Source organism: Tachysurus vachellii, chromosome 1 (assembly GCF_030014155.1).
Source record: "Tachysurus vachellii isolate PV-2020 chromosome 1, HZAU_Pvac_v1, whole genome shotgun sequence".
NCBI lineage: Eukaryota > Metazoa > Chordata > Actinopteri > Siluriformes > Bagridae > Tachysurus > Tachysurus vachellii.
Genome location: NC_083460.1, coordinates 21466311 through 21491310, shown reverse-complemented (window position 1 = coordinate 21491310; position 25000 = coordinate 21466311). Strand labels below are relative to the sequence as shown.

Genomic DNA, 25000 nt, shown 5'->3' with positions numbered 1-25000 from the left:
TCACTTTGTGTATGTCACTTGCGGGTCACTTTGTGTATGTGACTTGGGGGTCACTTTGTGTATGTGAAAATCCTTTAAGGCCTTAAACTCCCTAAAGGCCTTAAACGCTTAAACAAACCCGGGAAATGCTGCTTGCAGCTTTAATTATTAGGGGTTCAAGCGCGAAGTGCTGGAAACCTATTGTTTTCGGTAGGATTATTAGGGGTTCTAGCGCGAAGCGCTGGAAACCTATTGTTTTCGGTAGGATTTTTATTATTATTATTATTATTATTATTATTATTATTATTATTATTATTATTATTATTCCGCCCTACAAACGGTCGTGCAGCCCAAACTGTAAGGCCTAGAGAGCTCAAACTTGGTCAGATGGTAGTACTGGTCACAGTTACTCAGGCCCAAGGACTCAGTGAAATCGGCCAATAGGGGGCGCTTCAGCGCCCCTCAACGCGTTTGTGCCCATAACTCCTAAACCGTATGTCCAAATCTCAAGTGCTTTATATCCTTGGACTCCTTGGCTCATGACTTAAAATATGTATATCTCCGATTTAATTTCCGCCATTAAAATTTTTTCGCTATAGCGCATTTTGTCCGAAACCTACTTTTGCGAACTAGTCCTAGGTTTTTCGCCTGATCGAGACCAATCCAGTGCAGTAATATTCTCTGGAGTCTCAATGTCAATAATTATCAAAAAAAAGTTGCAATTTTGATTCAGGGTCCTTAAGGGGCCCCAAAACGTTTGGACTGTGAGGAGCCAGTTTTACTAAAATAGCAATAACTCAAGAACTAAATGAGCTATCAACACCAAACTTTGGACACATGTGAAAGACCTCGAACTGAGGTCACAGGTCAAAAACCCCGGCGATTGGCCACTTGGTGGCGCTATGACAGAAAAATCATTAAAAACAGCTCTAACTATGCAAGTGTTGGTCCGATTGACTTCAAACTTGGTGTGCCGTGTCTTTGTCCAAGGTACCTTGAGTGGATGTAAGGACATTGGCGTGTCTCAAAAAACATGGCCGCCATCGGCCAATGAACTTTGAGCACCAATTAGACAAGGTTAATGGAGACCTATCGGAATGACACTCGGTGCGCATGTTCGACACGTGGTCCTTGAGGTCTGTAAGAAATTTGAAAGAAATCGGCCACTAGTTGGCGCTAAAGAGTTTTATGCCACTGTAATCACGTAGTGCTTAATAAATACACACAATATTGATATCATTTGATAGGTCTCCACATACTGAACAACTTTGCCTCTTGGACCAATGCTGTCAATCACATTGTTCATTAATTATTCTTGATAAGGTGAAAAATCTACTTTTGCGAACTAGTCCTAGGTTTTTCACCTGATCGAGACCAATCCAGTGCAGTAATATTCTCTGGAGTCTTAATGTCAATAATTATCAAAAAAAAGTGTAAATTTTGATTCATTGTCACTAAGGGGCCCCCAAATGTTTGAACACTGGTGGAGCCAACTGTTGCTAAATTGGCAATAACTCAAGAACTAAATGAGCTATCAATACCAAACTTGGGAAACCTGTGAAAGAGGTCACACTGAGGTCACAGGTGAAAAACCGCGGCGATTGGCCACTTGGTGGCGCTATGACAGAAAAATCACTAAAAACAGCTCTAACTATGCAAGTGTTGGTCTGATTGACTTCAAACATGGTGTGCAGTGTCTTTGTCCAAGGTGCCTTGAGTGTATTTAAGGACATTGGCGTGTCTCAAAAAACATGGCCGCCATCGGCCAATGAAGTTTGAGCACCAATTAGACAAGGTTAATGGAGGCCTATCGGAATGGAACTCGGTGGGCATGTTCGACACGTGGTCCTAGAGGTCTGTAAGAAATTTGAAAGAAATCGGCCACTAGTTGGCGCTAAAGAGTTTTTACGCCACTGTAATCACGTAGTGCTTAATAAATACACACAATATTGATATCATTTGATAGGTCTCCACATAGTGAACACCTTTGCCTATTGGACCAATGCTGTCAATCAATTTGTTCATTAATTATTCTTGATCAGGTGAAAAAACTACTTTTGCGAACTAGTCCTAGGTTTTTCGCCTGATCGAGACCAATCCAGTGCAGTAATATTCTCTGGAGTCTTAATGTCAATAATTATCAAAAAAAAGTGGAACTTTATCCTTTGGCTTGCCATTAAAGGATTATTTATGAAATGGGCGTGGCAAAAAATAATTCAAAGCCTATGACTCATAAACGAAAAGTCTAATTTATACGACACTCATTGAGCACATGTGACATATGACCTTTAACAATCATGCCAAGTTTTATCTTGATCGGACGATAGTTGGCGCTGTAATTGGCAAAAAGCTGCACACCATGTATTTTCAATGGACTGTGTTGGCTGTAAATGGACTTTTCCATTACTGATGTAATTGCATATAGGTTACAAATAATGGAGTGAGTAATGTGTGTTAATTGAGTAATGTGACATAAGTGAGTACTGTGATGCAAGTGAGCTGTGTAACGCAAGTGAGCAGTGTGATGCAAGTGTGCTGTGTGAGGCAAGTGAGCTGTGTGATGCAAGTGAGCAGTGTGATGCAAGTGTGCTGTATGAGGCAAGTGAGCTGTGTGATGCAAGTAAGCTGTGTGATGCCAGTGAGCTATACGATGAAAATGTGCACTGTGATGAAACTGAGCAGTGTTATATAAGTAACCTGTGTAATGAAAGTGAGCTGTGTGATGCAAGTTAGCTGTGTGAGGCAAGTGAGCTGTGTGATGCAAGTTAGCTGTGTAATGTAAATGAGCAGTGTAATACAAGTGACCTGTATAATATAAGTGAATAATGTGATGTGCACTATAATTGTTGAAAATATATATAAACCATATATTTCCAATGGATTGCATTAGCTATAAATGGTCTTTTTCATAATTGATCTAGATGCGTAAAGTCTAGAAAACATCAAATCTGTTTCCACATGTCTTTAAAAGCCTGAAAGGCCCTAAAGTCTTGAAAGGCCCTAAAGTCTTGAAAGGCCCTAAAGTCTTGAAAGGCTTTAAAGTTTTGAAAATCCTTTAAGGCCTTAAACTCCCTAAAGGCCTTATGCGCTTGAACCCCGGGAAACGCTGCTTGCAGCTTTAATTATTATTATTATTATTATTATTATTATTATTATTATTATTATTCCGCCCTACAAACGGTCGTGCAGCCCCAACCGTAAGGCCTAGAGAGCTCAAACTTGGTCAGATGGTAGTACTGGTCACAGTTACTCAGGCCCAAGGACTCAGCGAAATCGGCCAATAGGGGGCGCTTCAGTGCCCCTCAATGCGTTTGTGCCCATAACTCCTAAACTGTATGTCCAAATCTCAAGTGCTTTGTATTATTTGAAAGCTGTCCACATATTGAACAACTTTGCCTCTTGGACCAAAGCTGTCAATCAAATTGTTCATTAATTATTCTTGATCAGCTAAAAAACCTACTTTTACGAACTAGTCCTAGGTTTTTCGCCTGATCGAGACCAATCAAGTGCAGTAATATTCTCTGGAGTCTCAATGTCAATAATTATCGAAAAAAAGTTGAAATTTTGATTCAGGGTCCTTAAGGGGCCCCAAAACGTTTGGACTGTGAGGAGCCAGTTTTACTAAAATGCCAATAACTCAAGATTTAAATGAGCTATCAACACCAAACTTGGGACACATGTGAAAGAGGTCAAACTGACATCACAGGTCAAAAGCCGCGGCGATTGGCTACTTGGTGGCGCTATGACAGAAAAATCACTAAAAACAGCTCTAACTATGCAAGTGTTGGTCCGATTGACTTCAAACTTGGTGTGCAGTGTCTTTCTCCAAGGTGCCTTAAGTCTATGTAAGGACGTTGGTGTGTCTCAAAAAACATGGCCGCCATCGGCCAATGAAGTTTGAGCACCAATTAGACAAGGTTAATGGAGGCCTATCGGAATGAAACTCGGTGGGCATGTTCGACACGTGGTCCTAGAGGTCTGTAAGACATTTGAAAGAAATCGGCCACTAGTTGGTGCTAAAGAGTTTTACGCCTCTGTAATCACGTAGTGCTTAATAAATACACACAATATTGATGTCATTTGATAGGTCTCCACATACTGAACAACTTTGCCTCTTGGACCAATGCTGTCAATCAAATTGTTTATTAATTATTCTTAATAAGGTGAAAAACCTACTTTTGCGAACTAGTCCTAGGTTTTTCGCCTGATCGAGACCAATACAGTGCAGTAATATTCTCTGGAGTCTTAATGTCAATAATTATCGAAAAAAAAGTGGAACTTTATCCTTTGGCTTGCCATTAAAGGACTATTTATGAAATGGGCGTGGCAAAAAAGAATTCAAAGCCTATAACTCATAAACGAAAAGGCTAATTTATACGACCCTCATTGAGCACATGTGACATATGACCTTTAACGATCATGCCAAGTTTTATCTTGATCGGACGATAGGTGGCGCTGTAATTGGCAAAAAGCTGCACACCATGTATTTTCAATGGACTGCGTTGGCTGTAAATGGGCTTTACCATTACTGACGTAATTGCATATAGGTTACAAATAATGGAGTGAGTAATGTGACATAAGTGAGTAGTGTGATGCAAGTGAGCAGTGTGACGCAAGTGAGCAGTGTGATGCAAGTGTGCTGTGTGAGGCAAGTGAGCTGTGTGATGCAAGTAAGCTGTGTGATGCCAGTGAGCTGTGCGATGCCAGTGAGCTATACAATGAAAGTGTGCACTGTGATGAAACTGAGCAGGGTTATATAAGTAACTTGTGTAATCAAAGTGAGCTGTGTGATGCAAGTTAGCTGTGTAATGTAAATGAGCAGTGTAATACAAGTGACCTGTATAATATAAGTGAATAATGTGATGTGCACTATAATTGTTGAAAAGATATATAAACCATATATTTCCAATGGATTGCATTAGCTATAAATGGTCTTTTTCATAATTGATCTAGATGCGTAAAGTCTATAAAACATCAAATCTGTTTCCACATGTCTTTAAAAGCCTGAAAGGACCTAAAGTCTTGAAAGGCCCTAAAGTCTTGAAAGGCTTTAAAGTTTTGAAAATCCATTAAGGCCTTAAACTCCCTAAAGGCCTTAAACGCTTGAACCCCGGGAAATGCTGCTTGCAGCTTTACTTTTACTTTGGGTTTGAGACATTGGGAGATACTGCTGTCTTTAAGTAATATAAATGGTATTGTTGTTAGTGCGTCAACTTTGCGCAGACACCTCAAGACTTTGCGCCTGTTCAGACGAAAAGAATATTCTGATCTGCTTGACATTGCTGTGTGTCTCTAGGATCAGTTGATCCGATATGGTATGCTTCACGGTAGCCGTATCACCATTCGTGAAAACCCGTCGATTGCACCATTGATGCAGATCCCATATGTTTTGAGTTTATCATATGAATCAACATGCCATAAAAAGTTTGGGCCTGGATTATCATACAAACATCGCCGAAGACGATTCCGGCGCCTCAGTTGCACTCCATGGGGATCCAGTATTTTCAACAATTGCCTGATTGTCTCTTGTGTCACCACATTGCCAGCCTGAATGCATTTCAGATGCATCGTCTTATATCCGTGAAGCATACCATATCGGTTCAACTGATTAAACTTGAAAGGCGGGACATGTTTACTTCCATGCAATCCACATTAAGTTGTTAATTCAGAAAAACAGAGCAAAAAACTTTTTATTCCTGAAAAAATATCTCATAATTTTGAGATAATTAAGTCGTTAATTCAGAAAAACAGAGCAAAGATTTTTTTCCTGAAAAATTATCTCATAATTTTGAGATAATTAAGTCATTAATTCAGAAAAACAGAGCAAAAATTTTTTTTCCTGAAAAATTCTCTCATAATTCTGAGATAATTAAGTCGTTAATTCAGAAAAACAGAGTAGATTTTTTTACTCAAGTGAATGCAATACGCTTCCATACAATTCTCTAGAAAATTGTCTTGGTCTTTATTTAACTATGAATATGCACTAAGAAATGTGATATGCAACAAATGTTGTGGTCTTGCTGGGATTATACTAGCATCCAAAAGAGAACATATGTTGACCAGCACACTTCTCTTTTTCGCACACCAGCATCCCAGGCTGGTCGGCCCGCACACCAGCATCCCAGGCTGGTCGGCCCGCACACCAGCATCTAATGCTGGACCAGCATACCACCATCCCAAGCTGGTCCCAGCATGCAAAACATACCTTATGCTGGACCAGCAATGCTGGTTTTTTTAGCAGGGGTACCTGAGTGTGTATGTGTGTGTGTAGTACCTGAGTGTGTGTGTGTGTGTCTGCTGTACCTGAGTGTGTGTGTGTGTGGTGTGTGCTGTACACGAGTGTGTGTGTGTGTGTGTGTGTGCAGTACCTGAGTGTGTATGTGTGTGTGTGTGTGTGTGTGTGTGTGCTGTACCTGAGTGTGTATGTTGTCAGGTTGCGTTGGCGACGGCGTGTGGCTTTTAGTTTGACAAAAGTTCTTCCCGTGGGGTCAAAGGTGCACATCATAGTGAAACACACACTGAAGATCACTAACCAGTTACACACCACAATACCTGTAACACGCACACACAAAACATCTCATCAGAGAGTTGGTAGATTGCCTGATTAAATAATTGATTGATTGATTGATTAGATGGACAGATGGTGAGAAGGAATACAAACAGACCAGGTTATATCAAGAAAGATAGAGAATAAAAGATGAAAAAAATGACAGAAATGAAACAAAGAAAGAATATGAATGTGTGTGTGTGTGTGTGTGTGTATATATATATATATATATATATATATATATATATATATGTCTGTGTCTGTTTCAGACCGAGAGCGAGGTTTTTGGCCGTGACGTCAGAACAGGGTTGGTAGTACTGCACCAGCCAGGCGATCCCAACCACTGCATACACCAACTCTACCAGCAGGATAGCTGAGGGAGATCACACACACATGCACACACACACACACACACACACACCTCAATACATTGGAAGTGTGTGTTAATAGCGGCTCATCCATATAACCCCACTGTACTGTATATATCCTGTATGTCTGCTGTCCCACTAAAGTTCACCTTCATAAAGTCATTCACAACCTAACGACAACTTCATAGTGTCCAACGATTAAAAATCAATTATTTGACAATTATACGCTGATGTTCTTTCCCTTGTAGACAGTGTGTGTGAGATGTGAAGAGGTGTGTCTCTGCTCAGGTAAAAAAGAGGGATTTAAAGAGGGATTAATGTGTGTGCACCTTGTTTCTCCACCCACAGGAAGGTCTGACTCGCTGTTTTAAATAATTTGCTGAGATGTAGTTGGGGTGCAAATGTGGCTGAAACCTGGCAAACATGCTGCATGGAACACAGACATGATGTAAAGAGACCTGCAGATCGTTTGAGGTTTTTCACAATTCAGTGTCAGATACCAGCATCAGTTACACACTCTGTATATTATCCACATAAACACTGTTTACTGTGGAGTTCTTCAGTCTGCTGTAGGAGAACATTGTGTCTTCATTAGAACTGGGTCAGTCAAACACAGCAGAAGGGTTGAAAGTGAGAATTAGTGGTGTGTGTACAGTATGTGTGTGTGTATGTGTGTGTGTGTATGTGTGTGTGTGTGTGTGTGTGTGTGTGTGTGCGCGAGTGTGTGTGATCCTTCGTACCGAGCCGTATATAGAGCACATACTGCACGGCCTCTCTAGGCTGCGTGTACAGGATGCTGCCTCTCATGCTCAGCCACATGATGGCACTCTCACAGATCAGGCAGCTGATCAGGATGCCCATGTATCCACGACCGTGATCCACCAGCGTGACGGAGCAGGACTGATCAGAACCGTACGGTAGACCGAATAGAACCACTGAGAGCACCACCAGCCTAGGAACAAACCATGAAAACCCCATGACAATTTAAAATAATTAAACTTTAGTTACATGTTCTCTGTGAAAAAAAATGCAGTAATACCTTTTTATCCTGTACACACACACACACACACACACACACTGACCATATGCAGTGCAGTATGAAGAGGAAGAGTGCAGGCAGCACCAGGTCATCACTGCCAACTGACCAGCGCCGCCGAAACATCACCATGCCTGGCATCACTGCCCTGAAACATACACACACACACACACACACACACACACACACATTCAAGTTAATGACAGAACAAATAAACATAGTGTTTACTCACTGCACATGCAGACAAGTGGATTGACAACCTAGCACATATCACCCAAACACACACACACAAAACCATCAGGAATTTACTGAGAAATCACAGGCTTAAGCGTGCATTAATAACTGTTACATCCAGTTTAAACCCACTGTGATGTAATTAATACTACACACTACTGTATGGAGGTTCCATTCTTCTAGACATGAGAACAGGACCATGGAGCGCCACCATGTCCAGAGTCATCAACATTTATGAGTGTAATGAATTGTGTATCAATGCACTATTATGAACATTGCTAAATTTTCTGAAAGGTTGTGACCTCTGTCGCTGACATTTCTATTGAACATTATCTGGATAGATCCTGGATGCCAAGTGGTGCAACAGAACAAAAAAACACATCAGTTCATGACCCAAGCAAGAAAAAAAACAGCTTGTGTCATTGCTGTCTCTCCTGTCAGTCACAGAGACACTGGAAATCGTGCGAGTCTGTGAGGTCTCGTATGTGGAAAAGGGCAGAGCGAGACCACACCCCATTACCTGATTGGCTGGGCTCTGTTGAGTGACAGGTGAGTGCTGAGCAGCAGGAGGTACCATCGGAAAAAACAAAAACTACTAGCTAGATTTGTCCAGAAACAAACTAATCCCAGAATAGTGGAGTGAACCCGATGATGATGATGATGATGATGATGATGAGAATGATGATGATGAAACGTTATAGCATATACTGGACAGTCAATATAAATATTTAATTTGTGCAATGATGTTGACTTCCTCAGGTTTCGCGTTAGATAATTCTTTCTCCTCAGCATGCAATGTAGCTAGCTACATTTTTAAATGGTTGTTTGCCGTAGCTTAGCTAAGTTCAGGTGTAAATCGTGTGTAGTTTAATGAGTTTTAACTGTGACATTGTTTCCTAATCGATGGTAGAAGCCACATTGTAAATAGAGTCCTAGATCTTTGTACCAGACAGGTGCCAAGTGTCCAGTTAAAGCTAGATTTAAGCATTAAAACATGCACCATGCTGTAGTGATAGTGGTTTGAGATAAACTAAAATCTAGCTTTAATCTGACTGTTTGTTTTCCTAAACCCCATTCCTGAACTAGCAAACACAATCTCTAGCCAGGAGGCTTTACACGCTGATCTAAATCTCATCATAATGAGCATCAGGATCAGAGAGATGAAGGCATGCTGTACAGATAGGAAGAAACACAACTGTGTTAAAAACAGTGCACACACACACACACACACACACAGCTCATAAGGAACAACGGGTGAAAGGACGTCAAGTGAATTTCACATTAATCCTACAGTAAACAATCGTTTCATGTTTAACATCCTGAAGAAGAAATGACTAAAAACCTGCGATGATTAAACGTGTGCATTAAAACAAAGAGGACGAGTGACACGTTACACAGCATTTATCAAGAGCAGTATTCCAGAAAAAACTCACAAATGTTCCAGGATGACGATTTATAGGAATTACTCATTCCTTTGAGAGTCTGGAGAATGTTCTGCACTGCTGAAACTCTGGCCTCATTTTATGTTGCAGGACAAAGAAGTCTGGAAGCCAGTAATTTAAACAATGTAAAGGTTTTTAATGAAAAATGTCTGCTAAGAAAATGCAGTTACACGTCTGTGAGTTTAATAAACGTACAAATTCACTTCATCTTCAGTAAAGAGCGAAATCCTGCGTCACAGGGATCCGGAGGTTATCCCGGGATGTTGGAGTGTGTGGCAGAAACACACCACGGATGGACTGCCAGGTCATAGCAGAGCTCCAGACACACACACACATACACACACATGTTCACGCTTGGGGAAATTCACCTGTTGGCAGGTTTTCAGGCAAAAAAAAGGCTGAGTAATGAATGACAGAATTACGAGTGTGAGTCAATTATCATCTATCACTACATCATAAAGAATGAGTGTACGTATCAGTCATGTGAAATATAACAGAGGAGGAAAAGAATGAAAGTGAAGAGGAGAAGAAGCAGCATTTTACAAAAAGAACGACATCAGCAAACAGTGAACACATGCAGAGCAGATGGCACAGAGAAGGAGAAGAAACAGCAAACACACAAACAGAGAGAGAGAGAGAGAGAGAGAGAGAGAGAGAGAGAGGCATAGAAAATGAAACCAGTTTGAAAGAATCAGAAAGAGACAAGAAAGAAAAAAGAAAGAATGAATAAAGAAAAAGAAGTGCTAGAGCAAGAGAAATGCTAAGAAACAAGAGCGAGAGAAAGAGAGAGAGAGAGAGAGAGAGAGAGAGAGAGATTGTTCATTAGTCCAACGTTGGTTTGTCACTGTCAATGAAAATGAGGCTCCTGTCCGGTTGCCATGGTTACCGTACCCTGTAATCGGTCAACTGGTTCTGTAGCATGGAGTGTGATGAGATGAATCCATAAACACACCTCAATGCAACACACACAGACACACACACTGAACACATGCATGGTTATTGCTGATTTTTTATTTTTTTTTAAACGGAACACATCCTAGATGATAAATGAACAAGTGTGACACCAAGCCGACGGCACTGCACCGTTTCAGAGTGAGAAAGAGGAACAGACAGGAGAACTGTGCACAAACACAGCTGGAACTGGGAGCTGTGAGATCACTACAGCCTGAGACAGTGTGGGTGGGGCTTAACGTCAAACTACCAACATGATCACGACACCGGCATTGAGGTCTTCTCTGAATTCTTATGTCTTATGCAGTAATCTGAATCCAGTAGATCACCTGTGGTAGAGCAGGAGATTCCACACACCTGCAGCTATCATGTGATCTATCATGATGACACGGAGCATGAACACGGAAGTCTCACAGGGATGTTTCCAGCAGCTTGAAGAGTCCATCTCACAAAATCTTAAAGCTCTGAGATAAAATTCTGCTGTTCCTAATGAACTGGATGGTGACCATCAGCACACATCCAGGGTATCAGTCGAGGAAGAAAACATTAAACACTGTACTGTATTACTGTAGGTTAGACTTCCAGACAAACCCATCAGTGCTCTTCGCTCTTCCTTTCCTCTCACAGTGAGTTAGCTAATGCACTTAGGATGTGTCTGTCTCCCTGAATAAACTCAGACATACAGGGAGAAATATATCTCTCCTGCTTCCTCAGCTATCTGCAGGAATCACATCAGACAACCTCAATAAAACCTCTGGGCCAGTTAAGACCTCCAGCTCCAGCCCAGACTGCTGTGAAGAAGCAACGACACACTGATCCATCAGGTCTGACCTCTAAAGGGGAGGAGTTCATCTGTCCATCACGGAGCAGGAGCCACGAGGGAGCAATGAACGTGACACAAAGCAAAGCATAATGGGAAATGAGACAGAGAGAGTGAAAGAGAGAGAGAGAGAGAGAGAGAGAGAGAGAGAGAGAGAAGAGCGAGAAAGAGAGAGAGAGAGTGAGAGAGAGTCAGAGAGACAGAAAGAATGAGAGAGATAGAGAGAGAGAGAGAGAGAGAGAGAGAGAGATCTACACCCACATAAAACCATGTATGAACATAGAAAATCAATGGAATGTGATATAATGATGATGTACTTGATAAATGACCCAAATTCATACCCAAAGTCTGATCCAAAGTCTGATTATAGTCTAATATTAATTTACTAAATGCTAAATAATCAGCTTGTGATTATTCATGGGATTCTTTTTAAATGCAGAACTGAAGTGTGTGTGTGTGTGTGTGTGTGTGTGTTTGAGTTACTTAAAAGCTATATATTTTTCAGAATATTTAATATCAGATTCTCCTGCGACTGAACAGGAATGAATGACATCTGCAGGTTTCTGTGTCTCTGCTGGAGATGAAGAAAATAAATATACCAAATATAAATATTCAATCGAATAAACGATAATCGATTTTTAAAAACGTTCCTATTTTATTTACAGCTTAAACAGAAAAGATCCTGGTTGAATCCTGGTTGAATCCTGATTATTTTACGTTACAAAAACAAGCACAAACATTTCTGTTGGATGGGTTTTTAAGAGTAAATCTGTGAACAGCTGAAGGACAGATCGCCTGCTTTGCACGAGCTCGAACTGCATTAAACACATCATTGATTATAATGATATATAAAATATATGCAGCTCGATGTCCACCTTCGCATCGGTGAGTCATGATGCATCAGTGCGTTACCCAGGATTCACCCTGAGCTCTAAGACACAGGAAGTGATATTGTCACTAATGCTCACTTCTGGTGTCATAAGTAGGACACTTCCTCCACAACAGCAAGAAACGTGGTCAAGTGTCTGTTTAAGTAAAACTGCATTAATATGTGCTGTGTGTGTGTGTGTGTGTGTGTGTGTGTATGCGCGTGTGAGTGTGTGTGAGAGAGAAAATGAGAGAAAGAGATAGTATGAGGTATACATCATTTTCGGACACATACATTACTGCACACATGCATTTTTGCAGACACACACACACAAACACACAGATACTAATACACAAACATGCACACACACATTTATAAACACACATACATACACACACAGAGCACATATGAATAAGAAAACTCACAATATACGAACAAACACACAGATGCACATGCGCATAGACACACACACAGCTAAAAGAGGTGAAAAGGAGCGGGTGGGTGGTGGTGGGAGTGAAAGACAGTGAGTGAAGTGAGAAAAACATGAAGAAGAAACAAAGATAAAGAGAGCATGTAAGACGAGAGGGAGAGAGGGAGAGAGGGAGTTTGAGCAGAAGATAAGAAGAAAGGCGGAGGGAGAGCAGAGTGGGTGTGAGTGGCACACAGTCCTCATTCTAAAAAAAGGAGATGATGCCAGTTTAGTGCCAGAGACTGAATCTGGATGTGTGAGATAAAAGTGCAGGAGGAGGAGCAGCTGCACACATGGAGAGATACAGACGTGAAAGGAGTGATGAAGACCATGAGAAAATACTGTTAGTTTTGTGTGTGTGTGTGTGTGTGTGTGTGTGTGTGTGTGTGTTCAAAATGCCTAATGAATTATTTGCATAAGATATTTTAGTATCATTCCTCGAACAGATTCCTGAATCAAAAAAACGCTTGAGAGGAGGAAAAAAACAACAGCATGAGATGATGCCAGTGATGGAGGTAAAGATGGATGGATCATCACAAGATAAAATGGTGTTACCATTTTTAGGGCAAAGAAAAGAGTTTGAAGAAAGGACAAGTGAAAGAAGTCATGCAATGTGGGACTGAGAGAAGGAGAAACACAAAGGAATGCAGCGTGCTGACAAAGAAGGCGAAAAATAAATAGGGCATGACTAGAGGACGAGAGAGAGAGAGAGAGAGAGAGAGAGAGAGAGAGAGAGAGAGAGAGAGAGAGAGAGAGCGAGACGGAGGGAGAAAGCGAGAGAGAGAGAGAGAGAGAGAGAGAGAGAGAGAGAGATGGAGAGAGAGGGAGAGAGAGGGAGAGAGAGAGAGAGAGACAGAGGGAGAGGGGGGAGTGAGAGAGAGAGATGGAGAGAGAGTAAGAGAGAGAGAGTGAGAGAGAGAGAGAGACGGAGAGAGAGAGAGAGAGAGAGAGAGAGAGAGAGTGAAACTGGTTCTCTCAAATTTATTAACAAATGCATTAAAATTTTTCATTAATTGTATTGTTCATGTAATTATACAGTCGTTCCTTCACCAGCTATTTTTTTTTCCTTTCCTGAATTTAACAGCATGTAATCTCCTCTGTCCTGAAGACTGGAGACTCCTTCTGTAAATGTGAAATAAACATCTCCTTATTGAAGTCAACAGAAAGGTTTTTCTCTTAAACTGGGAGCCGTTACTATGGAAACGACAGAAGTGATGTGATGTGAGCTTTTTCACCACGTCAGTGTTCTATAGTTCATTTTAACAGAATCTGAATGATGATGATGATCCTCCAATAACTGAAGGATTTCAGCTGCAGGGATGTCATTACACATTAAATTAACACCAAACAAGAGCAGGCATGAGCAGTTGTCCCAGAATGCCACCGACTCCTACCTAGTCAAGTGTCAGTAAATTAGAGACACAGCTCCAGCATCAGACAGCGCCGGCGTCAGCTCCGGCGTCCTCACACCTTTCACCTAAGAACCACAACGGTAGCTGAATACAGTATGAAACAGTCTGTGTAACGTCATCTGAACTCTGGAGACGTGTGAGAGAGAAGACGTGTCTCTTATTCCTGCACTTACACGTATCCATGATGCTTATCATCAGAAAAAAACAGTGGAGTATCTACAGAGTGTGTGTCTGTGTCTGAAGGTGATGCACATCTATTCTTTCTGCATAAAGTTTCATAATATTTTAATAATAATAATAATAATAATAATAATAATAATAATAATAATAATAATAATAACAATAATAGATTTTCTCTTTTACTAAATGTGGTTAGTTCCCACCCAGTGTGTGCACACTCATGCTCACTGAACACACATCTTGCTGTCGCCACACAGTTGCCTAGCAGCACAACAACACGCACGTCCTCTTCATCATCACTCAACTTTTTCTTCTTACCCGAGATCTGTTCAAAAGTTCCAACCAGTGAGTCTTGTTAAACTCACTCAACCCTGTTACACTCAACCAACCCAGTTACACTCACTCAGTCAGCCCTCTTACACTCACCCCTGTTACACTCACCCCTGATACACTCAACCCTGATACACTCACTCAGTCAGCCCTCTTACACACACACCCATTACACTCACCCCTGAGAGACTCACCCGGATACACTCAACCCTGATACACTCACCCCGATACACTCAACCCTGATACACTCAACCCTGACACACTCACTCAGTCAGCCCTCTAACACTCACCCCTGTTACACTCAACCCTGATACACTCACTCCTGTTACACTCACTCAGCCCTGTTAAAATCATCACTGTTAAAAACACCACTGTTATTTTCAACCCTGTTACACTCTCTCAACCCTGTTACACTCAACCCTGTACATCTCCAATGTAAACCTGTAAATCTCTTACTTTTCCCATAATTTTTAGCACTAAAGTAAAACAATAAAATTACTACTTTTCTTAACTAAAATTTCAGTAATAAAGCAGGTGGTTATTTAGTGGTTAGTAAACAGAACTGGAACAAACTGCAGGGATTCACCTGGCAGTGTAAAATAAAAAAGTCAGGGCTGCATCCCAAACTGCTGAATGCACAAAGTAGTAACCACAGTGAGGGAGTTCTGATAAACAATCACATCGTCTAGGATGTGATCTGATCTGAGTGACACTGAGGACATAAACTGCTGAGCGTTTCCTCAGAACCGCACACACATCAGAAGAATAAAACACTTCTGTTTACAACATGTTTCTTCTTACAGAACAGCAGTCTGCCAACATTTACTACATTAATGAAAGAACGTACGTTTTATTTGTTTTTAGATACGTTTCCATTAAACAATTTAATTCAGATTTAGCTCTTCCCTCTCCAGACCTCTCAGTTTATCTCTCCTGAAGACATTTAAATGTCATAAAATAATAAGCTCTAAACATAACTATCTAGCTGTTATTAAAAATGCCGTCATGTGTCCTGGTTGCCCCGTGGCGTAGTGCCTTCATGTTCATGTCATCTGTTGTCCAATGTGCATTTCCCATTGCTCAGGCGGAGCAGCCATGCTAACAGGCAGAAGAAGCTGACTGACTGAAATGGAGCTCTGCATCCTTTTCATTCACTTTTTCCTGAAACACATGACGCTCAGTTAAGTCAATGAGTGTTGGAACAATTACAAAATTAGTCTAGTCAACCTGCTCTCTTATTACTTGACAGTCATTGAGTCTAATAATCCATGAGTCATGCTGTTATACCTGTGAGCATGTAACAGGGGGATGTTTCTACAGATGTGCATTTCTTAATTTACCTCACGTGCGTCACTTCAGTTCCAGTTTTTATCTAAATTAGCAGCACTGAGATGTTTACACAGACTCTCACCACCCAGTTATCAAACAAACCATGTGACCGAGGGCTGGGACAGGAGTCACGTCTCTGTGGACATACACGATGAGTCTGTTTACCTGCTGAGAACCATGTAAACACACTCTGGCATATGACTTTAACTACATTACTGCATTTAACAACAGCTTTACGGTGGAAAATAAGCCACTGTACTCTTAACTGCTTTTATAGCATTATTACAAAACTACTTTGCATAACAAATGTGCATGTGTGAGTTGGTTAACACAAGGGAAATTAAGCAGTGTTACTTAACACCCACTTAAACATGTGCCTTACTACGAGGACTTTACAATAAATACTCCGTTTGCAACCCAGAAATAAATATTTACAGTGAAGTAGCAGGTATTTATTAGCATTCATATGTACACAGTGCAGGACAAATAATCCACTCATTAGCTAGTTCAAATGGCAAGTCAAAGCACTTTCCAGGCTAAACTAGGCTAAAAACTAGGCTAAGATAATGTAGCTCAGTGGGATGATGAGTCGCTTATGGACAATAATACAGTCTAAGGAAAATAACTCAATACCTCAGAGGCTTCATCTTGATAAAAGCTATACTGAAGATAATTCTTCAGAGTTCTCCATATGTACATGTCTATAGCTACTGTAATGTCTACAGATTGTAATGTCCATGGCATAGATACAGTGTAAAGAGATTATAAACTTTGTTACTGTCTGTAGGGATTAGATGGTGATGATAATGTGTGTGTCTATGCAATTATGATGTATAAGGTGATGAAAATGTCTATAGTCTATAGCGATATATGCTGAAGTTTTGACCTTGTGGGATATTTGACTTTTTACAAAAAATGCAAAAACTGAAAGGGTGTAAAAGTTTTTCTTTTGTTTGTTTATTGAGTTACATTTGGGTTTAGTTTCTAAGTAGCATACTAAGATACATATGTGTGTATATAATATACAAATAACAAATCATTTGGTATCAGATTTTCTCCTCTGTGGGATGCGTAGGATGGCAGCAATCCTGCAGACGGATCTATGACACGGTTTAAAACACCACCACCATCACACCTAGCTGTGTTTTACATAACCTGCTAACAAAACCTGGCAGAGTTTGCTTGGACACTGAGTACTGGATCAAAACTGGTATTATATCAATAATGCATCAAAAGTGGATCGCTTCTTTTTAAACTGGGAAACCGCTTTAGTGAACACTGCTAAGGTTTTGCTGTAGATGTGAAAGAAAGATAATGCTTCATACATACAGAACTGATTTACCTTCTTGATCATGATCTAGATATAGAAACACGCAGCAGATTATCCACAGATTAAAGTCTCTCAGGATAACCTTTACATAGTGTTTACATTTTCCCAGATTGGACATTCAGCATCATTAGTCCTGCATTCAATCTGATCTCACAGCTGTATTGAAACAAGACTTATTTTTATCAAGACTAAACTTATTCTTCCTAAGAGAGCTGGTTCTGTCTGTAATGTTTTTGGGCTGGTTCATGCTTAAACAGCATGATGGGACTGTCTTCACCTGAGAACAAACAGTGCTCCTTCACATCTCTCACATAAGAGCACTGCTTTTTGGAGGTAATAGGGCAGTTTTTTGTTTTTACCTCGCTGCTCAGGAGAACACTGTGCACAAGTGATAATTTGTGTACGTCTGGTCCAAATCCATCCTTAGAGTCATATCCCTTTCTGTCAATTCTCATTTGATATGAACACAAATGCATTTCCGCTCCTCGAAGACAAAATCCACTGCTTCCATTAAACCCATTCAATATCAGAACCACGAACCATTAATGTGCCCGGATGGGTGAAAGCTTTTGCAAATCTGTAAGATAGCATCGTTGCCTTTTCCCAGCATTTTGTGTATCTGCGTGTGTGAGAGAGAGAGTGTGTGGTTGTGTGTGTGTGTCAGCATGCCCGATTCTTGCGATTAGCACTCAGTGTGTGATGCAATGCACTTGCAGGATAGTAAATGCATATACAAGCTCTTACAACACGACTGCATATAAAATCTACATTTGACGTGACAGAAACTGACGCGTGCTTATAAATAGTGAGGGTCCAGAGAACATTAGTATGCGCTCCAATCTCTCTCACTCACTCACTCACACACACACACACACACACACACACACACACACACACACACACACACACAGAATGACCAATGAGAAGAGCTGGATGTTGCACACAGGCTGGAATACGTGTGAACACTTGTGCTGATCCATGCTGTGGATCAGACGCCTGAATGCAACAACAAGTCTCTCACCTGTTTTAGGACGGTGTCTTATTGAGACCGTCGTCTTTTTGGCTTCTGTTCTCTCTCCCATCCTCCGCAGATCGCCACCCAAACGTCTCTACAGGCGGAGAAACGGTGGTATAAAAGGACTAACAGAGTAAATCCTGTCCTGTCCTTGCCTGCTGAATGTAGCTAGATCCTCATAAATGAAACAATTTAGTACGAATATTCGGTTTCTGTGTGACTGCTAATGCCTATAAAACACATCCTCTATAATTCAGTCTCCTCATAAGATCAGCACAAGAAACAAAGCAAGTCTTCATGTGAACCAATAAACCAAGTGTCCGTGTCAGACCTTAACAGTTCCAGTCTGTCCGCTGTCCCCTAAAAACGGCTTAGAAATCCTGTCCTTGATCCAGTGTCTTCTTACAGACTGAACCCATAAAACCAGCCTTAGCCAGGTCATGGAGATCTCCAGCAGCAGGTCCAGATCGACCTAGACTCCCTCAGACTCTACTGTCCTCATATCTGTGTGTCTTTACGCATTTGCGTCGTCGGTCTCAGCAGTACCAGGGTAGAGTCCTGCGTAATCCCCGGGTAGGGTGTGACTTCTCCTTCTACTGCTGCTGCTTTACGTTTTTTCCTCCTCTACGTTAAGGAGAAGACAAGAGAGTGGAGCAGCTCAGCTCTCAGCGCACGGACTGACGTCTGTCTTCCTTCTTCCCTGAGATCTGCTTCCGCGAAAACGGGCGTTGCTGGGATTCTCCTGTCTCCTGCCCGCAGCTCTCTCCATTTCCATCGCCGCCTTCAACGCAGTTTGCGTAACACTGGGCTACATGTCATACTAAACAGCATGGTAGCATGGGACACACACACACACACACACACACACACACACACACACACACACACACACACACACACACACACACACACACACAGAGAGAGAGAGAGAGAGAGAGAGAGAAAATCAGATAAAGAATCAGATAAAGATCTGGATCTAAAACCCTGTTTCTTAAACTGTAAGCGTTATTAACAGCCGACACTCTATGTGCTTTAGGTCGTAGCAGCTCTTACTAGGGTTGCCAGATCAGTCCAAATAATGACTTTGACGTCCACATCACTTGTAGTGTCAATTTAATGTTGTCAAAACTCTTATATACTCACACGTTTATTCTATTTATTTTGAAATAAACCTCTATATAAAACAGTTTTTTTAATTAATTAATTTATTTATTTATTTATTTCGTGCCAGTGTGGACCTGAGAAAGTGTGTTTTTTAAGAATTCTGGGTGAGTTGAAGTATTTTTTATATAAATGAGCAATTCAGTTTAAAATAATTATATGACGTGAAGCCTATTATGAACGAAGAATATTATGTATTAATAAGAATATTATAAAGCCACCACATCACCACCATTTACCCAGCTGTGCAGATTCCAGCAGTATCTCCAGCACCAACCCAGGTTAATTCTCCCAACATGGCATCCATACACATCCATGAAAGCACTCCTTTCAAATTGCGACGTTTGCGTGAGTCACATGGCGTCACTGATATTCGTGAATAGCGAGGCTTCGGAAACGGCTTCCTACTGGACACTTAGTGTACTACTGGCTGTGAATGTTATTATTGCATAGTCTCTGTAGTGCACTTATGCATAAAAAAACTAAACAAAAACACAAGGAGTAATTTCAGACTCATGCATTTCCTGAATCTCAGCAGCTGTTTCCTCCCAAATAAACTGCACTCACTAAATAATACAGCTTTATCTTTTATAGTTATTCTGTTAATCTTTTAGTCTGACTGAAAATGTTTTGGATCCTCTTTTCCATTCTGGATAAGATGATGTCACAAATTGACATATGACGTCATGCACATCTGTGCAGATGTTATGGTTTCCGTAAAGACATTATTAACTGATTAAAGCACGCTTACAAGGTTTACTCATGACTTGGTGATGTGGTGACTGTGTTATCTGTTTAAAATTACGGTGGCCGAGAAGTGCAAAGCACATTAACAAATCCGAAAACAAATTAACAAATCCGAAAACACATTAACAAATCCGAAAACAAATTAACAAAGCTGAAAACACAAGGACAAGTCAGACAACCCGGAAATGGTAGTGTATCGTTTTTTGAATGGAAACTTACCGATCATTGGACAAGACAACTGTCACTCAAGATATACAGGTATGGAATCTTATGTGTAATGTGTAAAGTTCTCCGTTTAAATACAAGAAAATAACAGAATTAATCCACAGTAATCCATTCCATCCATTCCAACTTTTCCCTGCGGCAGACTGTTGAACTTCATGTATACCTTGAGTGACAGGTGTCTTGTCCAATCACAAACTATACCAACCTCTTCCGGGTTGTCTGAAATGTCGTGTGTTTTCTAATTTTTAATGTGTTTTCAGATTTGTTAATGTGTTTTGTGATTTGTTAATGTGTTTCGTGCACCTATTCAGACAACCCGGAAGAGGTAGATATAGTTTGTGAATGGAAACTTACCGATCATTGGACAAGACACCTGTCATTAAAGATATACAGGTGAATGAAAGGTGTCTCGTCCGATGATGGTAAGTTTCCATTCACAAACTATACCAACCTCTTCCAGGTTGTCTGACTTGTTAATGTGTTTTCGGATTTGTTAATGTGTTTTCAGATTTGTTAATGTGTTTTCGGATTTGTTCATTTGTTTTGCACTTCTCAGCCACCATATAAAATGGACAGAAAGAGCATCACTGAGCTAAAACCAGCAGCAGCTGTCTAGACCAATAATGTCAGCTCTCTTCAAAGGAAAGTCTCAAAGAGGACAAATAATGCCAAATTCACCAGAAGAGTAATTTCCATATGGTGCAATTTGAAATGGTGTAGGAGTGATCCTGAAGGATGAGTTTATGAGGAACATTTTAGAGGTGAAAAGAGTGTCAGAGTGGGTAATGAGTTTTTTAGAAATTGAAGGGGTGATGATGTATGTCGTCAGTGGCTATGCTCCACAAGTTGGATGTGAGTTAGAAGAGAAGGAGGGATTCTGGAGGGAGTTAGATGAAGTGATAGAGTATTCCTAGGAGGACCCCAGAAGGACAGATGGTGGTGGACTTTGATAAGCGAATGGAAATAGCTCTAGTAGTTAACACTCATTATTCCGGAAGAGAGAGGAACATAGAGTTACATATAAGAGTGGAAGTAGGAGTACACAGGTAGACTACATTCTATGTAGACAAGGAAATCTGAGCATTGGATGGTGATGTGTAGTAGGTCTTTAATGGTCAGGAAGAAGTGGAGAGGAAAAGAAGATTGAAAAGAAGACCAAGTGGTTAATGTTGAAAAAGAAAGAATGTCATGAGGAATTCAGACAGAAGCTGAGAGAGGCTTTGGGTGGTCAGTAAGAGCTTCCAGATGAAACTACAGCAGAAGTGAGGTTAGAAGAGTGCTAGGTGTGTCATCTGGAGAGCAATCAGAAGAAGAAGAGCTAAAAAGAAATGGGATGCAAAAAGGACTGAAGAGAGTATTACAAGGAATCACAGCACTGTTATGTCCCACGCGTAGCTCATGTGCCTAGGGGTTTTAGGACCTAAACACATTAAAAGAGGAAGGAGCATAACCCGGACCCTGCCACAGCACCACACCAACAACGTTCCGTATCAAATTTAAAGGTTTATTTAAGCATCTGAATATAACAGGAAGTAAATCAGGAAAGTTCAACTGAGAAAGGGAACTAAATCTCAGGAGGGGGCAACGCCAAAATAACAAACAAAAGTTCACTGCCTGGGGAGTGGAAATCTCGATAACCTAGAACACAAAAGTAAAAGAAATAACAGATACCTGAACTCACTCCCTAGCTAACCAAAACAGGAGGAAACAAGGATTCACAAAATAAAATGGCACCCACCTCCCTACCGTTACCGAAATTACACAAGATAGTAAAGAGAACAATCAGCACCAAAGTCACTGATTACTATAACATTGGCTAGTGAGCACAACATGGAATTCAATACACCGTGCTGGTCAGGACACAGATCATGCTCCTGGAGAAAAGGTCTTCCAGACTGAGCCTTCTACTCTGCTTTTAAACTCCTTTCAGTCCGGTTGGTAAACAGGTGCAGCTGGGAGGAAGCAATTAGGTGACCTGAGAGCAGATAGTGGGAGGAGCCACAAGAAAGCAGGAGACAACACAACAACCACAGAACAAGACAAACTAGAACGGACATTTCCTGAAGAAAATGTGAATGTGCTTGCACGTGGCAAATTTCCCTCATCGTGCTGAGTGTTTTGATATGTCACATGTCCATGTTGTGCTAACTTTTGGATTTCGCTAATTTTGGGGGCGGGGCTACACGTGACGTCATCAGAATTCCCGCAAGCAAGTTCCCCTCATTGTTCTGAGTGTTTTGATATGTCACATGTCCATGTTGTGCAAAATTTTTTATTTTGCTTATTTTGGGGGAGGGGCTACATGTGACGTCACGTGGTGTCGAGTGCCGCCACCAGGGGGCCAATACTTTTGGAATCATTGGTTTGATAGTGTGGAGTTGATAGTTACATGTATTGAGAGTCTCCTTTACATCTACAGTCACTAGGAGAACACAGGAGAGAAGTGGTGCCTGAGCTCAGCGCACGCTGCGTGTGTGAGAGCTTAAAGGAATTTCAGGAATTTCCCATTCATTTCTATGCACTTTTTTGGCCGCTTTTTCGTCCACTGTGCAAACATCGTTGGTCTGATCGCTTATAAAAGTCATAGCACATCTCCTCAACGAGCCGGTCGATTTGACACCTCATTCATGGGTCTAGGACAAAATCTGCGGGACTAGTTACGCGCCGAATAAGTGTCCGGAAGAAGAAGAAGAAGAAGAAGAAGAAGAAGAAGAAGAAGAAGAAGAAGAACTAGAACGGTACATTTCCTGAAGAAAATGTGAATGGTGCTTGCACGTGGCAAGTTCCCCTCATCGTGCTGAGTGTTTTGATATGACATGTCCATGTTGTGCAAACTTTTTGATTTCGCTTATTTTGGGGTCGGGACTACACGAGACGTCACGTGACGTGACCAAAACACGCGTGAGGCAGTTCCCCTCATCGGGCTGAGTGTTTTGATATATGACATGTCCATGTTGTGCAAAATTTTTGATTTTGCTTATTTTGGGGGGCGGGGCTACATGTGACGTCACGTGAATACCCGGTGGGGTGCCAATACTTTTGGACAAAAGTGACTACTAAGTGTTTTGACATTTCATGTAAAAACTGCAGTCATTATGGAATTCTACTTATTATTATACTGCATAGAACAGTATTTTGGGGGCGGGGCTACACGTGACGTCACGTGAATACCCGGTGGGGTGCCAATACTTTTGGACAAAAGTGTATTGACTGGGGGCCAATACTTGTGGAATCATTGGATTGATAGTGTGGAGTTGATAGTTACATGTATTGAGAGTGTGCTTTACATCTACAGAGAGAACAAAAGAATTTTAAGAATTCCCCATTCAAGTCTATGGGAAAAAAATACGCCTTTGAGCTTCCGTACCGGGAATTCCGGAATTCCGATCGCTTATAAAAGTCATAGCACACCTGTCCTCAACGAGTTGGTCGATTTGACACCTCATTTATGGGTCTAGGACAAAAGCTGCGGGACAAGTTACGCGCCGAAAAAGTGTCCGGAAGAATAATAATAATAACTAGAATGTACATTTCCTGAAGAAAATGTGAATGGTGCTTGCACGTGGCAAATTCCCCTCATCGTGCTGAGTGTTTTGATATATGACATGTCCATGTTGTGCTAACTTTTTGATTTCGCTTACTTTGGAGGCGGGGCTACACGTGACGTCACGTGACGTGACCAAAACACGCGTGAGGCAGTTCCCCTCATCGTGCTGAGTGTTTTGATATATGACATGTCCATGTTGTGCAAACTTTTTGATTTCGCTTACTGTGGGGGCGGGGCTACACGTGACGTCACGTGACGTCACTAAAACACACGTGAGGCAATTCCCCTCATTGGGCTGAGTGTGTTGATATATGACACATCCATGTTGTGCAAAATTTATGATTTCGCTTATCTTGGGGGCGGGGCTACACGTGACGTCACGTGAATACCCGGTGGGGTGCCAATACTTTTGGACAAAAGTGTATTGACTGGGGGCCAATACTTGTGGAATCATTGGATTGATAGTGTGGAGTTGATAGTTACATGTATTGAGAGTGTGCTTTACATCTACAGAGAAAACAAAAGAATTTTAAGAATTCCCCATTCAAGTCTATGGGGAAAAAAATACCCCTTTGAGCTTCAGTACCGGGAATTCCAGAATTCCGATCGCTTATAAAAGTCATAGCACACCTGTCCTCAACGAGCCGGTCGATTTGATAGATTTTACAGTGATAGGCTAGTCACAGCGCCCCTCCCCTACAGTGATAGGCTAGTCACAGCGCCCCTCCCCTACACACGTACAGATGTATTGTGTTGCTGTGTCTCGCTCTGCTCACTCACAGTCACACACACAACAGCTCTCTGTCTCTCCCTCAGTCACTCGGGTTCGCGGGTCTTTTCCGTTAACGTTTAGGGTTTCTACAGCTTTTTACTTTGGGTTGTAACGTTAATAATACGTACTTACTAACCAGTAGAGTTCTGGTAAACGTGGGTTCGTTCAGACGTGGTGGTTGCTTGGTAGAATGCGACTCGCATTGCGTCTCTGCCTGTCGGAGATTTTTTTCTTTTTT

The 25000-nt window shown here is 41.3% G+C and overlaps 1 protein-coding gene across 2 annotated transcripts in view; it reads right to left on the bottom strand.

The window, feature by feature from the left end:
* The window catches only part of dagla (diacylglycerol lipase, alpha), a 68169-nt gene extending 48842 nt beyond the window's left edge, over positions 1–19327 (bottom strand). Inside the window, exons 1-6 of one of the 2 annotated variants that reach the window (XM_060876998.1) lie at positions 18642–19327; positions 18317–18404; positions 7977–8078; positions 7635–7846; positions 6798–6899; positions 6393–6531 (exon numbers count right to left, since the gene is read on the bottom strand). In XM_060876998.1, coding sequence (XP_060732981.1) covers positions 6393–6531; positions 6798–6899; positions 7635–7846; positions 7977–8071 — 548 coding nt within the window. In that variant the 5' untranslated portion in view covers positions 8072–8078; positions 18317–18404; positions 18642–19327. Of the gene's footprint in view, positions 1–6392; positions 6532–6797; positions 6900–7634; positions 7847–7976; positions 8079–18316 lie in introns of both variants that reach the window. The other variant, XM_060876992.1, reaches the window with a different exon arrangement.
* Positions 19328–25000: the final 5673 nt, after the last annotated feature.